General features: G+C 43.1%; 2 protein-coding genes across 2 annotated transcripts in view; both read left to right on the forward strand.

Moving 5' to 3' along the window:
* Positions 1-2,648: 2,648 nt before the first annotated feature.
* Positions 2,649-7,160, forward strand: FAM167B (family with sequence similarity 167 member B). The gene is made up of 2 exons (XM_089478341.1): positions 2,649-3,003; positions 4,488-7,160. Exons 1-2 carry the CDS (start codon positions 2,698-2,700, stop codon positions 4,749-4,751), a joined length of 570 nt encoding a protein of 189 aa, XP_089334467.1. The 5' UTR covers positions 2,649-2,697; the 3' UTR covers positions 4,752-7,160.
* Positions 7,161-7,917: 757 nt separating this feature from the next.
* LCK (LCK proto-oncogene, Src family tyrosine kinase) overlaps positions 7,918-20,088 on the forward strand; it is a 15,014-nt gene continuing 2,843 nt past the window's right edge. The window contains exons 1-12 of the mRNA XM_089478206.1: positions 7,918-7,978; positions 10,529-10,688; positions 11,612-11,693; positions 12,324-12,414; positions 12,967-13,065; positions 13,598-13,701; positions 14,481-14,630; positions 15,482-15,634; positions 16,022-16,201; positions 18,131-18,207; positions 19,308-19,461; positions 20,056-20,088. The exon at positions 20,056-20,088 is cut by the window's right edge and continues 99 nt beyond it. Of these exons, the coding sequence (XP_089334332.1) occupies positions 10,593-10,688; positions 11,612-11,693; positions 12,324-12,414; positions 12,967-13,065; positions 13,598-13,701; positions 14,481-14,630; positions 15,482-15,634; positions 16,022-16,201; positions 18,131-18,207; positions 19,308-19,461; positions 20,056-20,088 (1,219 nt within the window). The 5' untranslated portion in view covers positions 7,918-7,978; positions 10,529-10,592. The remainder of the gene's footprint in view (positions 7,979-10,528; positions 10,689-11,611; positions 11,694-12,323; positions 12,415-12,966; positions 13,066-13,597; positions 13,702-14,480; positions 14,631-15,481; positions 15,635-16,021; positions 16,202-18,130; positions 18,208-19,307; positions 19,462-20,055) is intronic.

Genomic DNA, 20,088 nt, shown 5'->3' on the forward strand with positions numbered 1-20,088 from the left:
GACATCTGGGGACTGAAGTCCAAAACATCTGGAGGACCAAAGTTTGGGGATCACTGTGTGTTGATAATACAGGTTGAGTTTACCTTTTAATCTGAAACACTTGGTGCCAGAAGTGTTTTGGATTTTGGATGTTTTCGGATTTAGGAATACCTGTCTTTGCATATGTGTCCATCGTGAGATATCTTGGAGATGGGACTCAAACCTAAACACAAAATTCATTTATCTTTCAGGTACACCTTATACAATTGACCTTCTGCATCTACGGGTTCTTTATCCATTGACTCAACCATCCACAGTATATATATATATATATATATTCCAATTTATATAAGGAACACCATTTTACTATGCCATTGTACTTAATGGGACTTGAGCATCTGCAGATTTTGGTGTCCATGGAGGGTCTTCAAATCAGACCCCAGCGGATATCAAGGGCCCACTATAGACATGGTCTCAGGGCAATTTTATACACCATTTTAAAAGAATTTTGCACATGAAATAAATTTAGTGTACACTGAACCATCGGGAAACAAAGGTGTCACTATCTCAGCCGCCCATGAAAGACGTTTTGGGTTTTTGGTGTATTTTGGGTTTTGGAATTTCAGATAATGGAGACTCAATCTGTAATGTTATTGTGCAGAAACTGCTTTTTCCTTTCCGCAGTCGAAGGATCAGTTGTCTTAAAAACAAAGTGGACTAGAGACTTAACTCTCCTGCAGTTGAAAAATTGTATTTGCAAGCTACAACGAAGTGAAACCAATTCCCTTTGGGAGGTAAGAACAGGGCCATGCTAATGCCATCTCTTTTGCCTCTCTTTCCATCTCCAATCTCTCTGTGTCTGTATTTGCAATTGACCTATAACACCTTATGCAAATAGTCCACTTAAGTCTATGCCATCATGCATTGGTTGAACTCTCCGAGGAGCCACAATTTTTGTGTGTTTTATTTTGCTATCATATATTTGCTTACCTGCTCTGGAGGTTTGCGGGAAGGGTCCTGAAGACTAGAAATGAACTGAGGCGGAACGACGTTGGATGCCAGCTTGGGAGAAAAGTGGAATCGTTTTCAAAAAGGCATGCAAGGCCCCAATATATAGCATTTGCTCTTCACGTTTGCAGCATCCGTTTCTTGGTCCATGCAGTGAGCCTGAGCTTTCTGTTCCACCTTAAATGCAGGACAGCTGTTTAGCCACAGCAAATAAGCCAGGAGTTTAGAAGTGGCCTGGCTCAGCTGATGAAGATAAGGGACTAGTGAGGTTCCAGGATTAGGGCCAGCCGTCTAGGATGCTCCATAGCATGTGCCTGCTGGGCTTTGGGATTTCACTGGCATCCCCTTCTATGCACCCATATCTCTCTGGTGGTGACTGGAAGGCTAAAAGGAGCATTGACCCCCTTGGACTGATCTCAGCTGTACAGATGGCTATTTTGCTGAATTGTCAAATCCTAGTGTTGGAAGGGGACACATGGGCCATGGAGTCCAGTCCCAGGATATCTAGCTAAAGTCTGCCTAGCAGATAGCATTAGCAAGTGACGTATTCTGCTGATAGTGACAGCAGCAGTTGCTCATACTATACAACAATGTTGTGCATTGCACTTGTGCGTGTGGCTGCGCATTATAGTTGTGCATTGTAGTTGCATATTGCAAAATGGCAGCCATCACTGACGTGTTTCACAGTGCTGCTTTCCTCCATTGGGGTTATGTAGTATACTACTACTAGTACTAATTATTATTATTATTATTATTATTATTATTATTATTATTTATATCCCACCTCTCCAGATGGATCGAGGCGGCTTACAATATGAATAAATACATAGTAAAGAATAAGATAAAGTACAGAATAAAATTCATTATCCCTCCCTCCAACACAATAACTCTGCAGGCAGATATTTACACTAAAGTTAAGAAGACATTATAGACCTGATTCACATCGGAAGTCCCAACTAGAGTAGACCTATTCAGCCATGGCTTTACCTAAGTGTTGAGTCACCAGTCAACAACTGATCCAGGATTTCCATGCTTTCTAGACACACAGGCCTACTACACTGGAGTGCATTAAATGCCTATTTTTCCCATCAGTAAACAGCAGCAGGTGGTACTTCTGTTTTGCGGTGCTGCCATGTTGCGTTGCTATTAAAAAGACGGCAAAGTGCAAGCGTGCTTCCATTTTGATGGCTCATAAAACCAGAGGCGAGCTGGTTGGCAATAAAACGCTGCGTCCTTTATCCCAAATCTCATCCTAGACTCTATGTCCAGCTGAAGGTTGGCGTGACTGATAGGAAGCCATGGGTGTTGTGACCTTCCATTGAAGACCTGGGCGGAGGACCTTTTATGTCTTTTCTTCTCTGATAATAGAAGCGGGAAAGGAAGGCATGCCCCTGGGATAAATTACTTTACAGTATAAAGTTTACACGCTTGTCGTCCTTTATGTCCTCATTGAAACTTCCTTTCAAAGGACAAGGCGTCTCCTCCCCGGCTGTAAACAATAATGCCACTTTTTTTTTGGTAGGAATAAAAAAAGCCTGGGTTGTTAACCTTTGAATAATTAAAGTTCCTGCCTTTAAAAAAAAAACTAAAAAATCCCAAGGCTTTTATTGTTCCCAGCTCTAGTCTCCACACGCATATTATACACATATCCATTTGACACACAGAGAAAGAGCGTGCTGGACACTCTTGTGTTTTTGCAAAACTTCCACCATGGCTCTAGTGAGGTTCAAGGAGCTAGGAGAAGAGGAGTCCAACTCAGAGGACGAGGACCTCGAGAGCGTCAAGGCCTTGACCGCAAAGCTGAAGTTGCAAACGCGGCGCCCTTCCTACCTGGAGTGGAAGGCCCATGTGCAAAGTCCCTCCTGGAAGAATGGCCTCAGGACCCTCCAGGAAAAGCAGGGTGAGGAGACAGTGGTGACTGCCACCAAGGAAGACCGCCAAGCCCCAGGGGCAATGGGCAGCATCTGTGGGTTTCCTACCATTGGAGAAGCCTTTGAGTGGCTCAGGACAGAACTGGTGAGTAGCTCCCCGTTTCTTTGGGGATATGAACATGAGACTCAGCAGGTATTGGTACCCACTGCATGGTCCTTCCTGGACTGATCAAGGATGGAAGGAGATGGCTTTTCAATATGGGAAGTGTTCAGAGGAGGGGGACTGTGATGTTAAAAGGCCTAGAAGCCCATTGATGAGGGACTTAGGTACGTTTTAGCCTGGAGAAGCAAAGACCAAGAGGTGAGATGAGACATCTTTAAATGTCAGGAGGGTTGTCTTTTGGAAGATGCCACAAGCTTGTTTTTGGCTCTCCAGAGACCAGAACATGCACCTAAATGTTATGAAGAACTTTGTGATGGTAGGAGCTGTTCAGCAATGGACTGCTTTGGAGGGTGGTAGACTCACCATCTTTGGAGGTGAATTGAATGGCCATCTCTCAGTATGCAAAGGGATTTTGTAGCATCTTGGAAACTAACTGTATGAAAGATGTTGTAGCAGAAGCTTTCGTAGACTTGCTTGCATCTGAGGAAGTAAATTGAGGGGCAAAACAGACTGGAATGGGGGCATGGCATTCAGACAGTGCATGCTCCTAGGATGGAAGCCTCATGGCTGACCGCACGTGTGGCAGCTTCATGGCGTTTCAGCGGCATGGCATTTACATGCACCATGCTGCAGAAACACCAAAAAGCTGCCACTGCGGTGGAAAGGTCATCTTTTTTCCTTCTATGAAATTGCAAAATCAAGGTTTGCTTTTGAGAATATACAGTCAGCCCTCCATTTTCGTGGGGGATTGGTTCCGGACTCAACCACAAAAATAGAAATTTGCGCATATTCAAGCCCCATAAGATGGAATGGGGGTGCATGCCTGCGAGTGGTTACCATTGTGCGCCCCATTTTAATCCCCTCTGTTTGCTTCTCACGTGTAAGCAAGGGTCATGGATATGAAGTCTGTGCAAATGGAGGGGCAACTGTGTGTATGTATGTATGTATGTATGTATGTATATGTATATGGAATATTTCAAGCCATGAATGGTTAAGTCCATGGATTAAAAAGCTATGGGCATGAAGGGCCAATTGTGCACAAATTAAAAATGTAATTAGAAGCAGTTAAAAGTGGGACCATTACAACAAGAAACCAACAGATATAAGCAGTATAGAACATTATGAAGTGTGCTTTCGCCCTGAGCCATCAGCCTTCAAAGGCCTGCTGAAACCGAAAGGATAGCAAGGGTCCCTCCAGTCCAGTGTCCCAAAGCAGGAGTCTTATTAGGACCAGGGCCCTGTCTCCCATGTTCCCACCAGATGTAACAGAGGTTTTCCCAATTGCTAGTCCCAGTTAAAGCAGAACTTATCACATCTTTTGCTGAATAGTAACTCAGCACTTAGGTAAACCCTACTGATCCAGTCAGTCAGTTCAAGCTGGTTGTATCAATTGGGTTGAGGCCAATGGATCTGGGAAAATGCTGCCTCTGGATAGTGAATGATCTTTCTTTCCTTCTTCTGCCTAGCGGGAGATGCAAGCCTTGGACCACCAACTGGCCCGGCAACTGATGTCTCTGCGTGCTCAGATCCACCGGCTGAAGGTGGAGCAGGCCTGCCACCAACACAAGGAGATGCTGGACGATGCCACTTTCGGACTGGAGGGCTGCGAAGAGGACTCCGACCTGCTCTGCAACATCCCTCCCAAGATGGCTTTCCTCTTGTCCACCCCGCTCAAGCACATCGGCGTCACCCGCATGAACATCAACTCCCGGCGTTTCTCTCTGTGCTGAAGGGGCCATGTCCTCTTCTCTGCTTCCTTTCATGCCTTCATGCTTTAGCAAGGAATGTAGATCCATAACTCTGCTTCTCTTGCCACTGTGGTGCATGCTTCTGCAGCGCAACCTGATGCATATTTTTGGCATTAGGTTTGGAAAGCCAATGCCTTTTGTTACTTAGAAGGGGATTTTAGGTAATTGCCCAAGGTAGCACTTTGGAAGATGAGGCACTGTTGCTGCCTTTGCAGAGAATGGAAGTAACATATTAAAAGCAATTGCATTGTGCTAGATGTTGCTGTGTGCCTTCAAGTCATTTCCGACTTTTGGCAACACCAAGGCAAACCTATCGTGGCTTTTTCTTAGCCAGATTTCTTCAGAGTGGGTTTGCCTTGGCCTTCGTCTGAGGCTGAGAGAGTGTGACTTGCCAGTGGGTTTCCATGACTGAGCAAGGATTTCAACCATTGTCTCAAGAGTCTTGTACTCAAACCGCTACACCATGTTGGCTCTATCATTACTTTTTGTTAATTGCATTGTTGCATTTAGATACTATATAAACAACACCATTAATGTTTGGTTTCCTTTTTGCATAGCTTTCAATATTTATGCTTGGGAAGGGCAATTTCTAGGGCTTGGGGGTCAAAACTGACCCCTTATAGGACATTGGAGGGGTGCGCACCCTGTGTCTCCACCATTGGTATTTTGTAGAGTAGTATCATATTTTGGGAGTGGCATCCAATACCTTCAATACCCTTTGGACCCCTTTGAATATCTCTTTGGGTTCACCATCCCACTAACATGACAGTTGGACACCACTTATACATTTATTTTCTTATATCCTCTAGCAGTGGATCTGGTCCCTAAGGAGATGAATTCTACAGTCTTTGTCAGCATCATGGTAACAGCTGCTCAGTGGCATGGAGAGGGTTACTTTGTGGTCAGCAGACCCCCAAAAGAGAGGTTCACCTTAACATGGCAATTCAAGGATACAGAAGCAGCTGGGAAGGGTTGGAGGGTATAAACTTTCTTGCAAGTTTGTACAATTTTCATCAGGGGCATCATTCGGGGTGTGTGGGGAGTTCAGACTGCCCTGAGGGACACCATGGATTTGGGGTAACAACCATGAACCCTAGTGACGTAGTTGATTCTCAAATGTATTAGGATTTGAGATGAGTCTCACTGGTTCAGTTCTTTGTTTGGTCCTGCCCTATATAACCCTGGGGGTCCATCTTCTTTGCACCTTCTTTTCGTGTGTGTTGCACCTCAGATCAGGGGATCCTCTGTCCAGATATGGGAATTGTAAGCAATGGTCCTGGGATGCTCTGGATAAAATTCACTGTTCAGGTGCCCATTTCTACCGCTGCCTTTGAGGAGATGCTGGAACCCATCAGCTAAAAGGCTGTAATGCTTTCATCCGCTGCAGACCACCAATAAAGTTTACTTTATGGAAGGGTTGTGTTCCAGTTTTCAGTACCAAACAAAGCCTTCGAGAGGCTGGAACGACAGCTAGATCTAGCTCAGAAAACCTCCGCTCATGCAAATGACTTTTATAACAACCTTTGTTTATCCATCCCATTGTCTTTGCAGTTCAGAATGAAGTGCGTTTGAAATGCATGTTATTGCTCCTTTTACTGGTGTGTATGTGTGTGTGTCCTGAACTGTTTACCAGGGGAAAGCCCATTTACCAAGGGCAGTGTCCTCAAGTGCACAATTCTGTTGTGTATTCTTCTCTGACCCATGCTATTTCAGGAACTGTTTCTGCACCGGGCAACCACTACCAGCTGGTATTTGCAGAGAGAACAAAAATGGCATCATCCAATACAGGTTTGCATCATTGCATGGCACTTTACGGAGTGAGCAAAACAGTATACAACCTGCCAAAGGTGTACAATTCTTGCCTTTGAAGAAACAGCTGTGTTGTTGTTGCGTGTCTTCAAGTCCTTTCCGACTTGTGTCAAGAACCTAAGGGAACCCATCATGGGGTTTTCTTGGCCAGATTTGTTCAGAGGGGGTTTGCCTTGGCCTTAATGCGAAGCTGAGAGTGTATGACTCGCCTAGGTCACCCAATGGGTTGTCATGGCCAAGCGGGGATTCGAACCCTGGTTTCCAGAGTCATAGTCCAATGCTCAAACCACTCCACTCCACAGAAACAGCCCCCATGCATTATTCCTTAGTGTGCCAGAAGACATGGAGCAGGCACACTGGCAGATACACAACTGAAACACAACCATGATGTAGGTTTATATTGCGCAAAGCTGATGGAAGATTTTGGCTGTGGGGACCCTGACCACACTTTTGGGTGCATTGCAGGGATTTGTTTTATTTAACTTTATTTTCAAAACATATTCAAGCAAAGTTTTGTGTGGGTTTTTCATGGGTTTATGTGGCCATGCTCTATGCAGCACGTCTCGATACGAATAAGCAATATAAAAATAAAAGGAAATGAAAATACACATCTCAAGTTCCATTATTTGTCATAGTATACCCTCTAAGTTAATGGTTCTTATTTCAGTTGGTTCTTTATTTCATTTTAATGCTCTATATAGTCTTATGATTCCCTGTGGCTTTTAAGACTACCTGATATGGAAGAAATGGACAAACTTACTACCTGGTTAAATCATAAAGATGTAGAGAAATCTTTATTGAGGGATGGTCTCCAGTAACGAATGATTGTATAAAAAGATGGCAACGTAAGAAAGGAGCAGGGATACTTAAGAACAAGAAGGTGAATGCACAAAACAGAAAGTACCAGAGCAATAGTAACAATATGCATGAGAATATCTATTAAATGGCTATAGAGCATTGCAGGGGTTTCTTGGGGCCCATGAAAAGCAGGTCACGGCAGACAGGCTAAAACCATCCAGAGCAAAGTCATGCAGTCCATGTGGGTCCAACGACGACGCAAACTGGACACACAAAACAACCTAACAGCAAGGTTGGGTTCGAAGTTGGCAGGAAACCTTTGGGTTGGCTGCATATTGCTTTGGAACTTTTTGTGGTCAAGCCAGTGCTGAGAACATGTTTTTTCTTGCGCTGCTTGTTGTGCGAAGAAGACCTCAGAAGGCAGGAAATTGTCAGCGAAGGTGGTAAGAATGAGAAAGAGTGCAAAAGAAAGAGAGGGGTGAGAGGGTGTTTGGAGTCTCCTGGCGTGGACGATGATGCCTCCACTCCAGACGAAGCAGGATTAACTATACAATGTGATGAGGACCCAAGGAGACCTGGATTTTCATCCATCTCACTAAGAGGTAAGTGATGGGGGATAAATTTGGGCTGAATCCACACTGGAGAAATAACCTGGCACAGCTCCACTCTGGACCCCATAACATACTCCAACTCCCAGAATTCCATAGCCTTAAGCCAGGATGCTGAAAAGCGGTGTCAAACTGGTTTATTTCGCCAGTGTGGATGCACCCATGGTGAGATGTGGAGCATGAAGTGGACCTTCTTTCTCCTTCAGCTATGGGTTGCTTTCTTCCCTATGACTTTAATACAGTTGTCCCTCTGTATCTACAGATTTTGCATCCACTGATTCCACCATCCATGGTTTGAATATATATATATATATATATATATATATATATATAAAATTATCCAAAAAGCAAATTTTGATTTTGCCATTATATACAAAACAAGGGGCACCATTTTGCTTTTGTCGTTGTTGTTGTTGTGTGCCTTCAAGTCATTTCCTGTTCATGTTCATGCAATGGATTTTACACAGTACATAATTCCATATGTATATCTTCTACATATTATTAAATTTTTAATAATAAAATGAAGTCATTTTCGACTTATGGCGACCCTAAGTTGAACGTATTTCACCCATTTCACTGCATTTGCTTGGAAGGTTCCTTCAGAGGGGGTTTGCCATTACCATCCTCTGAGGCTGAGAGAGTGTGACTTGCTAAGGTCACTCAGTGCGCTTACATGGTTGAGTGAGGATTCGAAGCAAACCAAATTCAAAGTAGTTCACTCTCATTTAAGATGGTGGAGAGGAGAGGAAAGGAGCCGCATCTTGCCCTTCCCAGTTGGCTCAGGCAAAAGCAAACTGCAGCAGGACTTCTAGATTGTGTATTCTTCTTCATTAATAATTTTTGCCATCTTGACCACATTCTGATGTTGCTTGGCCACAAGTGTCCCTGTTTTGAACCGTGAAATGTTGGAGGGGTGTGTGTTTATGGCGCCAGCCGTAGTGAGTTTCTGGCTGGAGCAAGGTCAAGATTGAGGGTTTCCTCTTGGCCACTGCATTACCTTCCACTAGCCCTCAGACTGTGTGTGTGTGGGTTGTGTGCCTTCATTTTCGAATTACGGTGACCCTAAGGCAAACCTATCATGGGGTTTTCTTGGCAGGATTTGTTCAGAGGAGGCTTGCCATTGACTTCCCCTGAGGCTGAGAGAGTGTGACTTGCCCAATGCCAAACAGTGGGTTTCATGCCTGAGCAGGGATTCGAACACTGGTCTCCAGTCCTAGTCCAGCGCTCAAACCTGTCTCTCTTTAGCGGGATAAAATGTGATCAGTTTTACCTCTTCTGCAATGCAATGCATCTCTGCAAATGGTTTCTGAAACAACACATAATGGATGCTCCATTTTGGATTCCCTCGCAGATGACTTCCTCTTTATGCATCTAACAAGACTCCGGTTGTAAAGGCAATGAACTTATCCCATTCCTTTCCTTGAAAATTGTTTCCAAATCAAAGTATTCAGGATCATCATGGTATATAATAGTTGCAGGTTTGTTCATAAGTTTGTTTTGAGATTTGGAAATTGCGTGTCTGTGTGAGAGAGAAAGAGGTTGAGAACATGAACAAGGGTGCGCAGTGCACGGCCTTCTCCCATTGCTGTTGGCAGTGAGCTTTCGAAGTCACACTTGCAATATGTAGTTGTGCATTTTGGTTTGTCCAGTAAAGGAATCATTGTTTGGATGTTATAGGATTTGCTATATGTCCGACATGGCTAGATACTGTTGCCGATGTTCAAGTTCTCCGTCGTAAGTGGTACAGTAATTCCAAAATGCGTAACTTTAAGAATGTGGGGATTAAAAAGACCACACAAAGCAAAACTTTGATAGCATTTGTTCCAATAAAAACTCCTCACATTGTAGCAGGCCTGGTTTTGGAAGCTGCAAGGATATGGACAATTTGCTTTTTTGTAAACCTTCCAACTTTTCATAGGTAGTTGAAAACCGGGACACATGTGGCCAAACAGCAACAGGATTGAGGTGGGTTACACAACATAAAATACACAAAAATACATAATTAAAATACAAAATAAAATCACACAAACCCTTAGGCAACCTCCTTATCAAATCGGCACAGTTGTATCTTTCATGAAAATGAAAAATAGTAGAAGGGCATAAAAGCATTTCCCTGCAGTTATTTGTTCTTTTGGATCAATCCTTTCCAAAAGGAACCATGCGCCGATGGAATATGACTTCTTTCCTCATTAATCTGATTTACATAAGGAATAAACAAATTTATTTTCTTAGTGGCCAGACAAGTTATTGCCAGCAACTGGAAAAATCCTATAGCACTCAGTTTAGACTTTCAATATAAAAACATTTGGAACTTAGCAATTTCAGAAAGACTAACATAGCAAATAAAATAAGCAAAAGGATGGAATACTTTGGAGGTACAGTAACATGGCTCCCATTTATGTATGCGCGTATCCTGAAGGTAATTTTGCTTATGACACCACTCATGTCGGCTTTTTCTCCTTCGCTCTGCCCATGCCTTTTGGAAACGTTTGAGTGTTTTCTCCTTTTTGATTTTTTCATCCAATTCTTCTGTCTTGGCTGAAGGCCACCATTTTGGTTGAGCTGGACCTCCATTCCTCTGGCTTCTTGGCTGACCTCTGCAGAGATTATGGGTTGCTGTTGCAGTTTGGACTACGACTGGGATGAGAATATTGAAATCTGCGAGACGTGTCACTACCCCATTGACCTCGCTGCTAAGAACCAGGTAAGAAACCCCGCTATGCATCACAACTCCCTCCAATCTAGATCTCACAACGGCTGGCATCCTGTATTACAAGCGCAGAGAGTGAGAGATGCAAAGCCTCCAACATTTGTGATACTGAAAATATGCCCACCTAGAACTCTTCTATTTGCTGTGTTTGCATTCCCTGGGTCTCTTTGCCCTTCTCTTTGGATCCCTAGTCTTATTTCTAAAGGCTCAACTGAGGTTTTAAGTTGCTGTAATAATGCTATATATATTCCAAAAAGTGAACCTTGATTTTGCCATTATATGTAAGGGTCACCTTTTTATTACCATTCTATTTAATGGGACGTGAACATCCATGGATTTTGCTATCCAAGGGGGGGGGGGTCCTGAAACCAAATCCCAGTGGATATCAAGGGCCCACAACAACTATAATAACAATAAGAATAATAATAATAGAAAATGTCTTATCTGCCTCTCCCCAAGTCTTGAGGTGGGGTCCAACATAGATTAAAACTCACAAATCCCTTGAGTTAAAAATGCGTCAACCTAGGATGTGTTAAAACCATCTAGCATAGATGTCAGAGGAAGGGTCAGGACCCCAGGACTTTCCCAAACCTAGAGATCTCAGGACCAAAACCTGAGACCAGGGGACAACCCCCTTGTGATGTCACAGGGGAACCTCCTGATGACATCATCAAGCATGATGCATGAAGCATCAACCACACTTGCCTAAAGTTTGCCATTCAAACCAGAAGCATTAAGTGATGATGTAAATGCGCACACTTTCCAAAAAGACACACTTTCCTGTATCTCAAGGACCAGAGAAAAAGAGCCAGACCATGATACCTGATCATCCCAGCATGAGGTCAAGGCTTCTGGGAAACCTGAGCATGACTTTGGTACCAAGGCACCTTTGACATTTATCTTTGTTTCTCCTGCAGAGGCTGGCTTTAAATGGCTCCGAGTTGTACAACCCGCTCTTATCTCCAGATTCGGTGCCTCCTCCCAGTTCACCTCTTCAAGGTAAACACTTTTATCATCCCTTCTTCCTTTGCCTTTGCAGCTTTCACTTTGCTGGGTTTCTTGGGATTGCAGAAATGGTTGCAAGGAGCAAGCAAACTGAAGTCAGAAGGCAAATTAAAGGGCCATCGCCAATGGATTGGAAGCCAGCTGATGCCCATAAATTCATGTGTTCCTTATAATGGCAGAGCTGTACTTCTATGCCTGTGCCTGAACTGCAGAAATAATCCAGTTTGACACCCCTTTAAATGCCATGGCTCCATGCTATGGAATCATGGGATGTGTGGTTTGGTGGTGAAGGTCTTAGGGAGCATTTTGAGTGTTGGGCTATGTCTCTGTAGACCAGAGTTCAAATCCCTGCATAGCCATGGAAATTTATTGGGTGGACTTGAGCAAGTCACATACTCTCAGCCTTAGAGGAAAACAAAACCAAACCTCCTCCGAACAGGTCTTGGCAAGAAAATCCCAGGACAAGTTCACCTTAGGGTTGCCATAAGTCAGAAATGACTTGAGGGCAGACAACAACCGTGCATTAGAGTAAGGAAGGTGATTTGAAGATTGTATCTCTCCCACAGTCCTGAAACTTCTTTTGTTTTCCAGAAACATGCTGATTTTCTTTTCTTTTTTAAATAGATAAACTGGTGGTCGCATTGTATGATTATGACTCGACCCATGAAGGAGACTTGGTGCTCCGGACGGGCGAACAGCTCCGGGTTTTGGAAGAGTAAGTTTGCTTTTGCAATGGAAGTGCTACCTTCATGTGTCGACATAGAGTTAGCCGCTTTGATTGTTCGGAGGAGCAGGATATAAATTATCATTATCATTATTATTATTATTATTATTGCACAGAGGCAAATTGGTTAAATCCCGTGCAGAAATGGGATATTAAAACCTGCTTTTGTGGGTAGTTTGGCATCACTGAGAAATAGTACGACATTAATCTGTCTCATGCGATAAACTTCTGGGAGACAAACCTTTCCAAGCCTTATGTATGGGACATCTCTTATCATAAAGACCACCTGGCAACCCTAATTCAGATTCAAATATCCCAACGATTGTCCATAACCTCTATACGCCACATGTTTAAATGCTGAGGCCTTCTTTCTATTTGATAACAGAAGGTGAGCATTTGTCTTTCCAGTGGTGCAAAACCAGTCTTTTTGCATGCATACCCAAATGGCTCAGGGAATCAATTTTTTGGGGGACCAGACATTTCCCCATTTCTTTGGCCACTTTGTGGGATGGGAATTAAATATATTTCTTCCTTCCTCAATAGGTCTGGGGAATGGTGGAAAGCTCAGTCGCTCACAACGGGGAAAGTGGGCTACATCCCATGCAACTTCGTCGCGAAGATGAACAGTCTGGAACAAGAGCCGTGAGTACAAAGGGCAGCAAATCTTTTTTAAAATGGTATTGATGAATAATATTAGGGTGACAGTGCTTTGCGTTGGATGTTGCACAGACTTTATTTAACTATACTATGAACATTGTAAAACTGTAGCTTGGAATTTTACTAGAATGTTATCCTAAAGGCACCAGATCATGTTTAATGTTGGACGCTAAGCATGGTCAGCCCTAGTTAGTACTCAGATGGGAGATCACCAACAAAAAAACCCCAAACAAACAGGTGCTATAGGCTATATTTTGGAGAAAGGACCTGGCAAAAACCACCTCTGAATATTACTTGCCCAAGGAAATTCACTTGTTTGTGTCTGATCTGCAAACATGTATCACAGAAGATGTGGCCTTTATTACTTTAAATAAAAACAAAATGCACCGTTGAAAACATTGCAAGATTTCGATCAGTAGGATTAACCTTCTTGCTTTGTTTGGTTTTAAACAACAATTTGTTCCTGTTGCCACCCCCAACGACAGTAGAAACCCAATTCTTGTGTTGTTTCTTGCAGGTGGTTTTTCAAAGCTCTCAGCAGGAAGGATGCCGAGCGACAGCTCTTGACCGCGGGCAACACACACGGCGCCTTCCTCATCCGGGAAAGCGAATCCACCAAAGGTAACCAAACATCACCAAGGGAGAGGAGCGGTACTGCTGTATGTATTGATATATAACATCTGTGGGTACGTCTACAAATGTAGAAATAATGCAGTTTGACACCACTTTTAGCTGCCATGGCTCCATCTTACATAATCCTGGGATTTGCAGTTTTGTGAGGCACCAGCACTCTTTGGCAGAGAAGGCTAAAGACCTTGCAAAACTACAAATCCCCGGATTCTACAGCACTTAAAGTGGGGTCAAACTGCATTATTTCTACAGTGTAGATACATCTTAAGCTGAGAGTATGTGACTTGCCCAAAGTCACCCAGTAAGGTCCATGGCCAAACTGGGAATCGAACCCTGGTCTCCAAAGTCGTACTCCAACACTCAAACCTTTGCCACGCTGGCTCTCTTTAAGATACTTATAGGCATAACTACAGATAAAGATACAGATATTTATCTTTCTCCTTTTATTCTTTATTCTTATATTATTAATAATGTTAATACCATTAATTCCTCATAAGGTTGGGCTTCCAGACCTTTGATTGTGAGCATGGGTTAAATCAATTGTTCTGAACCTACTCATTCTTAGCATCCAAATGTTTCTAGCGAGGAGAGGGAAGACGCAAGTAAAAGCCACATTGAAGGTGTTCATGGCCGGCATCCATAGCTGTTTGTGGGGTTTTTGGGCCATGTGGCCATGTTCTAGAAGAGTTTATTCCTGATGTTTGCCATCATCTGTGGCTGGCATCTTCAGAGAAAAGCCACATTAATGGTTTTCTCCTGGGTCTCCTCAGGTTCCTTCAGCCTCTCCGTACGAGACTTTGACCAGAACCAAGGGGAAGTTGTGAAGCACTACAAGATCCGCAACATGGACAACGGCGGCTTCTACATCTCCCCCCGCATCACCTTCAACAGCTTGCACAACCTGGTGGAGCATTATATGCGTAAGGCTGGAAAAGGCCATCTGAGGCCAAGCGTCCCTCTTTGTCCTTCTTTGCAGGTTGGGCCCAGGAGGGATTGTGCCCACTTCTTCCATCTAACTGAATGGTCTTGGAAGCCACTGGTCATCTGTATCCAATTAATTCAATTGGTATTCAGTTACTGGACCTTATCACACTAGAGGAAAACCGCTGAGAAAAGGGACTTAAAGTAAATTTAAAGGAGAAAAAAAACCACAAATGCGGGAAGTTTATCACACAACGTTTCTCCAGAAGTGAAATAAAGTGAACGTAAAAGGGACAAAACCGGCAGCTTTTTATTTTTGGAACTTCCCCATTCAAACACAATTAACCGATACCCTAACTATGGTGTTTATCACACTGGGGCTAATTTCGGCATTAAAGAGAGATTAAAGCGCATTTAAAGCATCCCAGAAATAAAGCGAAAATGGCGAGTAATTGCGCAAATGATTATCACACGCAGTTGCGCAAATAAAATGATATTGGAAATGCATTGTCACTGAAAGTAAAAAGATGAGTGTTAATGCTTCTTTGTGGCCACTTTAATGGCGGGTTTTGTGTGATGGGTGAAATCGTTTCGCGATAATTGGTTTTCAAGATACCTTGTCAACTGATCCATTTCCATTACATCGAGTGCTCTTCTGCATTAATCACTTTTGTCCTTTTTATTAACTGGCAGTCGCACCCTTTTGAGCACAATCCGATGTTGCCTGGCTGGCGGTAACACAGTCCCTGGTTTCCAGCCATGAAATGTTGAAGGTTGTGTGTAGTCCCATCTTCTGCCCCTACTATGAGCTGCGTCTGTTTCTCCCACCTTCATGCCACCTTTCCCACAGGTAACACGGACGGCCTTTGCACCCGGCTTGGCAAGCCCTGCCAGACCCAGAAGCCACAGAAGCCCTGGTGGCAGGACGAATGGGAAGTGCCACGCGAAAACCTCAAGCTGGAGGAGAAACTGGGAGCAGGCCAGTTTGGAGAAGTCTGGAAGGGTGAGTGGGTCGCACCGGCAGGGACCTTGCCATGCTCCTCTGTGGATCTGACCCAATTTGAGAGCCAGCAAAAGTCAAGTATGCTTCTAGCCCTTAGAGCAGGGCAGGCAACTGGGGCAAGAGGAACATTGAGAAGCTCAGGAGTGTGTTTTTCTGCACAGAAAAATCATCCAGAACACTGAATCCTGGAAGAAAACTCTGTAAAAAGTTGGACTGCTTGATTATTCTTTCAGATGAGGGTTTCCCTACTAGAAAATATCAGTCTTATAGGAGAGACAGAATAGAAATAAATAAATAAATAAATAAATAAATAAATATCATTTTCTTCTCTACTGAAGTTCCTGGAAACAGGGCTCGGTCTGAATTCTTTGCTCCCTTCCTTGGCAGGTATGTATAATGGACACACCAAGGTGGCTATCAAGAGTCTAAAGCAAGGCACCATGTCTCCCGAAGCCTTCCTCGCCGAAGCCAACCTGATGAAGAAACTGCGGCACCCGCGGCTGGTGCGGCTATATGCTGTGGTGACCCAGAGGCCCATGTACATCATCACCGAATTCATGGAAAAAGGTGATGAGGCAAAACAACATGCCTTATACTATTTATATTCTACTTATACATGAGGTTGACTTATAGCCAAATATATATGGTTTGTACCATGGACTTATGGCCAAGTATATATGGTATGTACATGGACTTATAGCCAAGTATATATGATGTGTACCATGGTTACATACTATATATATGGTATGTACCATGGACTTATGGCTGAGCATATATGGTATGTACATGGACTTATAGCCAAGTACATATGATGTGTACCATGGTTACATACCATATATATGGTATGTACCATGGACTTATGGCTGAGCATATATGGTATGTACATGGACTTATAGCCAAGTATATATGATGTGTACCATGGTTACATACCATATATGGTATGTACCATGCACTTCATAAACTTTTATTCTCATACTCCGCCTTTCTGCTGCAGCAATCAAGGCAGCTTACATGACTTATAGCCGAGTATATGTGGTATATACCATGGACTTACAGCCAAGTATATATGGTATGTACCATGGACTAACAGTTGAACATATATGGTATGTACCATGGACTTATAGCCGAGCATATATGGTATGTACATGGACTTATAGCCAAGTATATATGATATGTACCATGGTTACATACTATATATATGGTATGTACCATGGACTTATAGCCAAGTATATATGGTATGTACATGGACTTATAAACAAGTATATATTACATGTACCATGGTTACATACTATATATATGGTATGTACCATGGACTTATAGCCGAGCATATCTGATATGTACATGGACGTATAGCCTAATAATAATAATAATAATAATATAATAATAATAATAATATGGTGTGTACCATGGTTCATGCTTGGTGAAGAAAGTGGACCCGGTGCCTGTACATCTTTCCCTCACTTGGCTGCAGAGATTATAATCTTCCATCCTGCACCCGTCTCTCCATTTGCTGCAATGTTTCCTCGTCCCTTGAGAAATCAGAGTTATTTGGGAAGTCCCTCTGCATCCTCCTTTGCTCTGCAAAACAGAGGTCCAGAGTTTGGCACAGGGCAATGGAGAAAGGAGAAGGAAATGGAAAGTTGTTGCTAGCGACACAACACTACAATGAGAACAGGCTTCCAGGATCCAGAAATAGACCAGTCCCCCCCTTCGAGGAGTGGTTTCCTGCTTTGCAAAGATTGTGGGCTTTTGAGATACTAGTCTCAGCTCATGTGTAATTCTTGGCCAGAAATACAGCCAGCCCTCCATATCCATGGGTGTGTGTGTGTGTGTGTGTGTGTATTATCCACAGATTCAAGCATCTACAGCTTGAAAATATTTTAAAAAGATCTAAATTCCCAAAAAAAGCAAACCTTGATTTTTGACATTTTATATAATTTCGTGGGGTGCTGTATTGCTTTGGAGCATTTTAAACTGTTTTGCCTTTATGTTTTATTCTTTTTAACAAGCAGTCTCTTTTCGTACCGTAACAATTTCATCCTATTCTAACGTGCCACTTTTTTATGGTGGTTTTTTTAAATTAAATTGTACTGTTCTTTTAATATTGTGAGTCGCTGTTGTTCCCAGTTCTGAGAAAAGAGTGTGATACAAATAATAATAATAACAACAACAACAACAACAACAATAATAATAATAGAGACCATTTTATGATGCCATTGTATTTAATGGAACTTGAGTATCTGTGGATTTTGGTATCCACCTGTGTTGGGAGAAAGGCGAGATATAAGAAAATCATCATCATCATCATCATCATCATCATCATCATCATCATCATCATCCATGGGGAATCCAGGTACCAAACCTCAGCAGATACCAAGAAGCCACTGTACTTAACCTCCGCTTTAGAAAAGGCATTCAGCACTGTCTCTCACTACCGACATCCCCAAGTTTACTTAATGTGTTTTTGATCCATGTGGTTTTGTTCCCTCTCCGCAGGCAACTTGGTGGACTTTCTGAAAGGCCCCGAAGGCAGCAAACTGACCATCTATAAACTGCTGGACATGTCAGCCCAGGTATGGACAAGAGGACAAAGAAGGATAGGAGACTGAGTGGGGATAAAACTTGGCAGGAGGGTCATTTAGTGGAGAAATGGTTCTCCTGGGAGACCCAGATGGACCACATTTCTCAAGAGTGAGGAGTTTATCAGACAAGGGAAATTGGGAGTATAATCGAATGGCAATCCGAATGCAATCATGGGGTTTCACGTTATTGTGTGATAGACTACCACATGCAATTTCGGGCAGTGGCAAGCTATTTTCGGGCAATGGGAAGTCAGTTCGAATGCAATTGAAATTCACGTAAATTCGCTGAACTAGTGAATTCACATGAATGCGTTCTGGCCCAATTTTCATTTGAAATTAAGAGAAATTCCTCCCGTGTGATAAACTCCTGAGTTAACCCAAGTCATCTCTTTGCAATGGCAAAACCAGAAACACATCTGCTTTACCAGTTTAGCTAGCATGCTTTCTTTGCTTTACCTTTGCTTTTGTTTTGGTTCAAGGAAATTAGGCACAGCTCTTCCCAACGCACATCTATCCAAATGTCTTTGACTACAGAGTCCATCAGCCGCAGCCAGAGCAGCCAGGAGTCGGGGACGCTGGGGGTTGTGGTCACATCATGCCGATAAAACACAAACATGTTAAATCATTCCTATCTCATATCAATGTTTGTGTATGTGCGTGTGCAAGGTATATCATATCAGTGTGTGTCTGTGTGTGCGCGCACACACATGCAATATATATATATGAGATTATGAATGCTATATATAGAGAGAGAGAGAGAGAAAGAAAGAGAGAGAGAGAGTTGAAGGTTTTGCGTATGTCTCTTTCTCTCTCTCTCTCTCTCTCTCTCTATATATATATATATGAAAGCTACACACACACACACAAACACACACATGGCCTTCAACTGTGTGGTGATTCAGAACTTGAAGAATGGTGAAGCTTTTTGGACTGCGGTTTCCAAAAATCCTCGAACCAGCATGACCATTGGCCAAATAAATTGGGAGATTTTGGCAACATTCGTCCAAAATGATGATGATGATGATGATGACAGTTTTCCAAGTAAGCAGTAAAGAATCATATCTCACAAAGCCACCTCTTGTTCCCCAAAGATAGCAGAAGGGATGGCCTTCCTTGAGAAGAAGAATTACATCCATCGTGACCTGAGGGCTGCCAACATCCTGGTTTCGGAGGCGCTCTGCTGCAAGATTGCCGATTTTGGCTTGGCTCGGCTTATCGAGGACGATGAATACACGGCTCAGGAAGGTGGGTCTTTTACCCATTTTGGTTAAGGTTAGGAGAAATCAGAAGAATGCAAACCAATCCCAATGCAAACCAATCAGGAGGAAAAACAACAATTGATTGGAGATATTAGTCAGATGCATTCATGTTGTTTCATTCCTTAGTAAAGCTGGTATGCTGGGGAGGATATCTTTCGCAGATAGGCTCCACAACAGAAGACCTGGATGCTCTGAGCTTGCACTCTGTTCATGCACAAAAGCATTTAGATATTCTGGGCCTGGGTTGCCTTTGTGTTTTGAAACCTTCTTCCAACAATACAATGGGGTGAAAGTTTGGAAGGATATGTAAAAACCATTCCCACTCCTCTTGGGACATTAGGTACTGTTCAGAAATTGACTGTAATCTGTTGGAGGCAGAGCTCCTTCTTGTGGCCAATGAAGTCGGAACAGGAGATCATCCCTGGAGGAGGAGCAGAAAGTCCATCTGGTCTGGAGATCCATTCACATAAATGGATGGTAGTGCACACAGCGGTAATCCAGAGCATTTCTGCAATGCTTTGTACCTATACACTTTGGACAGGAACCAAGGATAACATCTTCTCTTTCTTGTATATTTCAGGTGCCAAGTTCCCCATCAAGTGGACAGCTCCGG

Source organism: Sceloporus occidentalis, unplaced genomic scaffold (assembly GCF_023333645.1).
Source record: "Sceloporus occidentalis isolate IW3139 unplaced genomic scaffold, rSceOcc1.0.p SCAF_13, whole genome shotgun sequence".
Lineage (NCBI taxonomy): Eukaryota > Metazoa > Chordata > Lepidosauria > Squamata > Phrynosomatidae > Sceloporus > Sceloporus occidentalis.

Excerpts from the sequence above, each read along its gene's own strand:
- FAM167B (XM_089478341.1), top strand. The coding sequence starts at position 2,698 with ATGGCTCTAGTGAGGTTCAAGGAGCTAGGAGAAGAGGAGTCCAACTCA. Across the intron at positions 3,004-4,487 it reads AGTGGCTCAGGACAGAACTG|CGGGAGATGCAAGCCTTGGA; the intron begins GTGAGTAGCTCC and ends TCTTCTGCCTAG.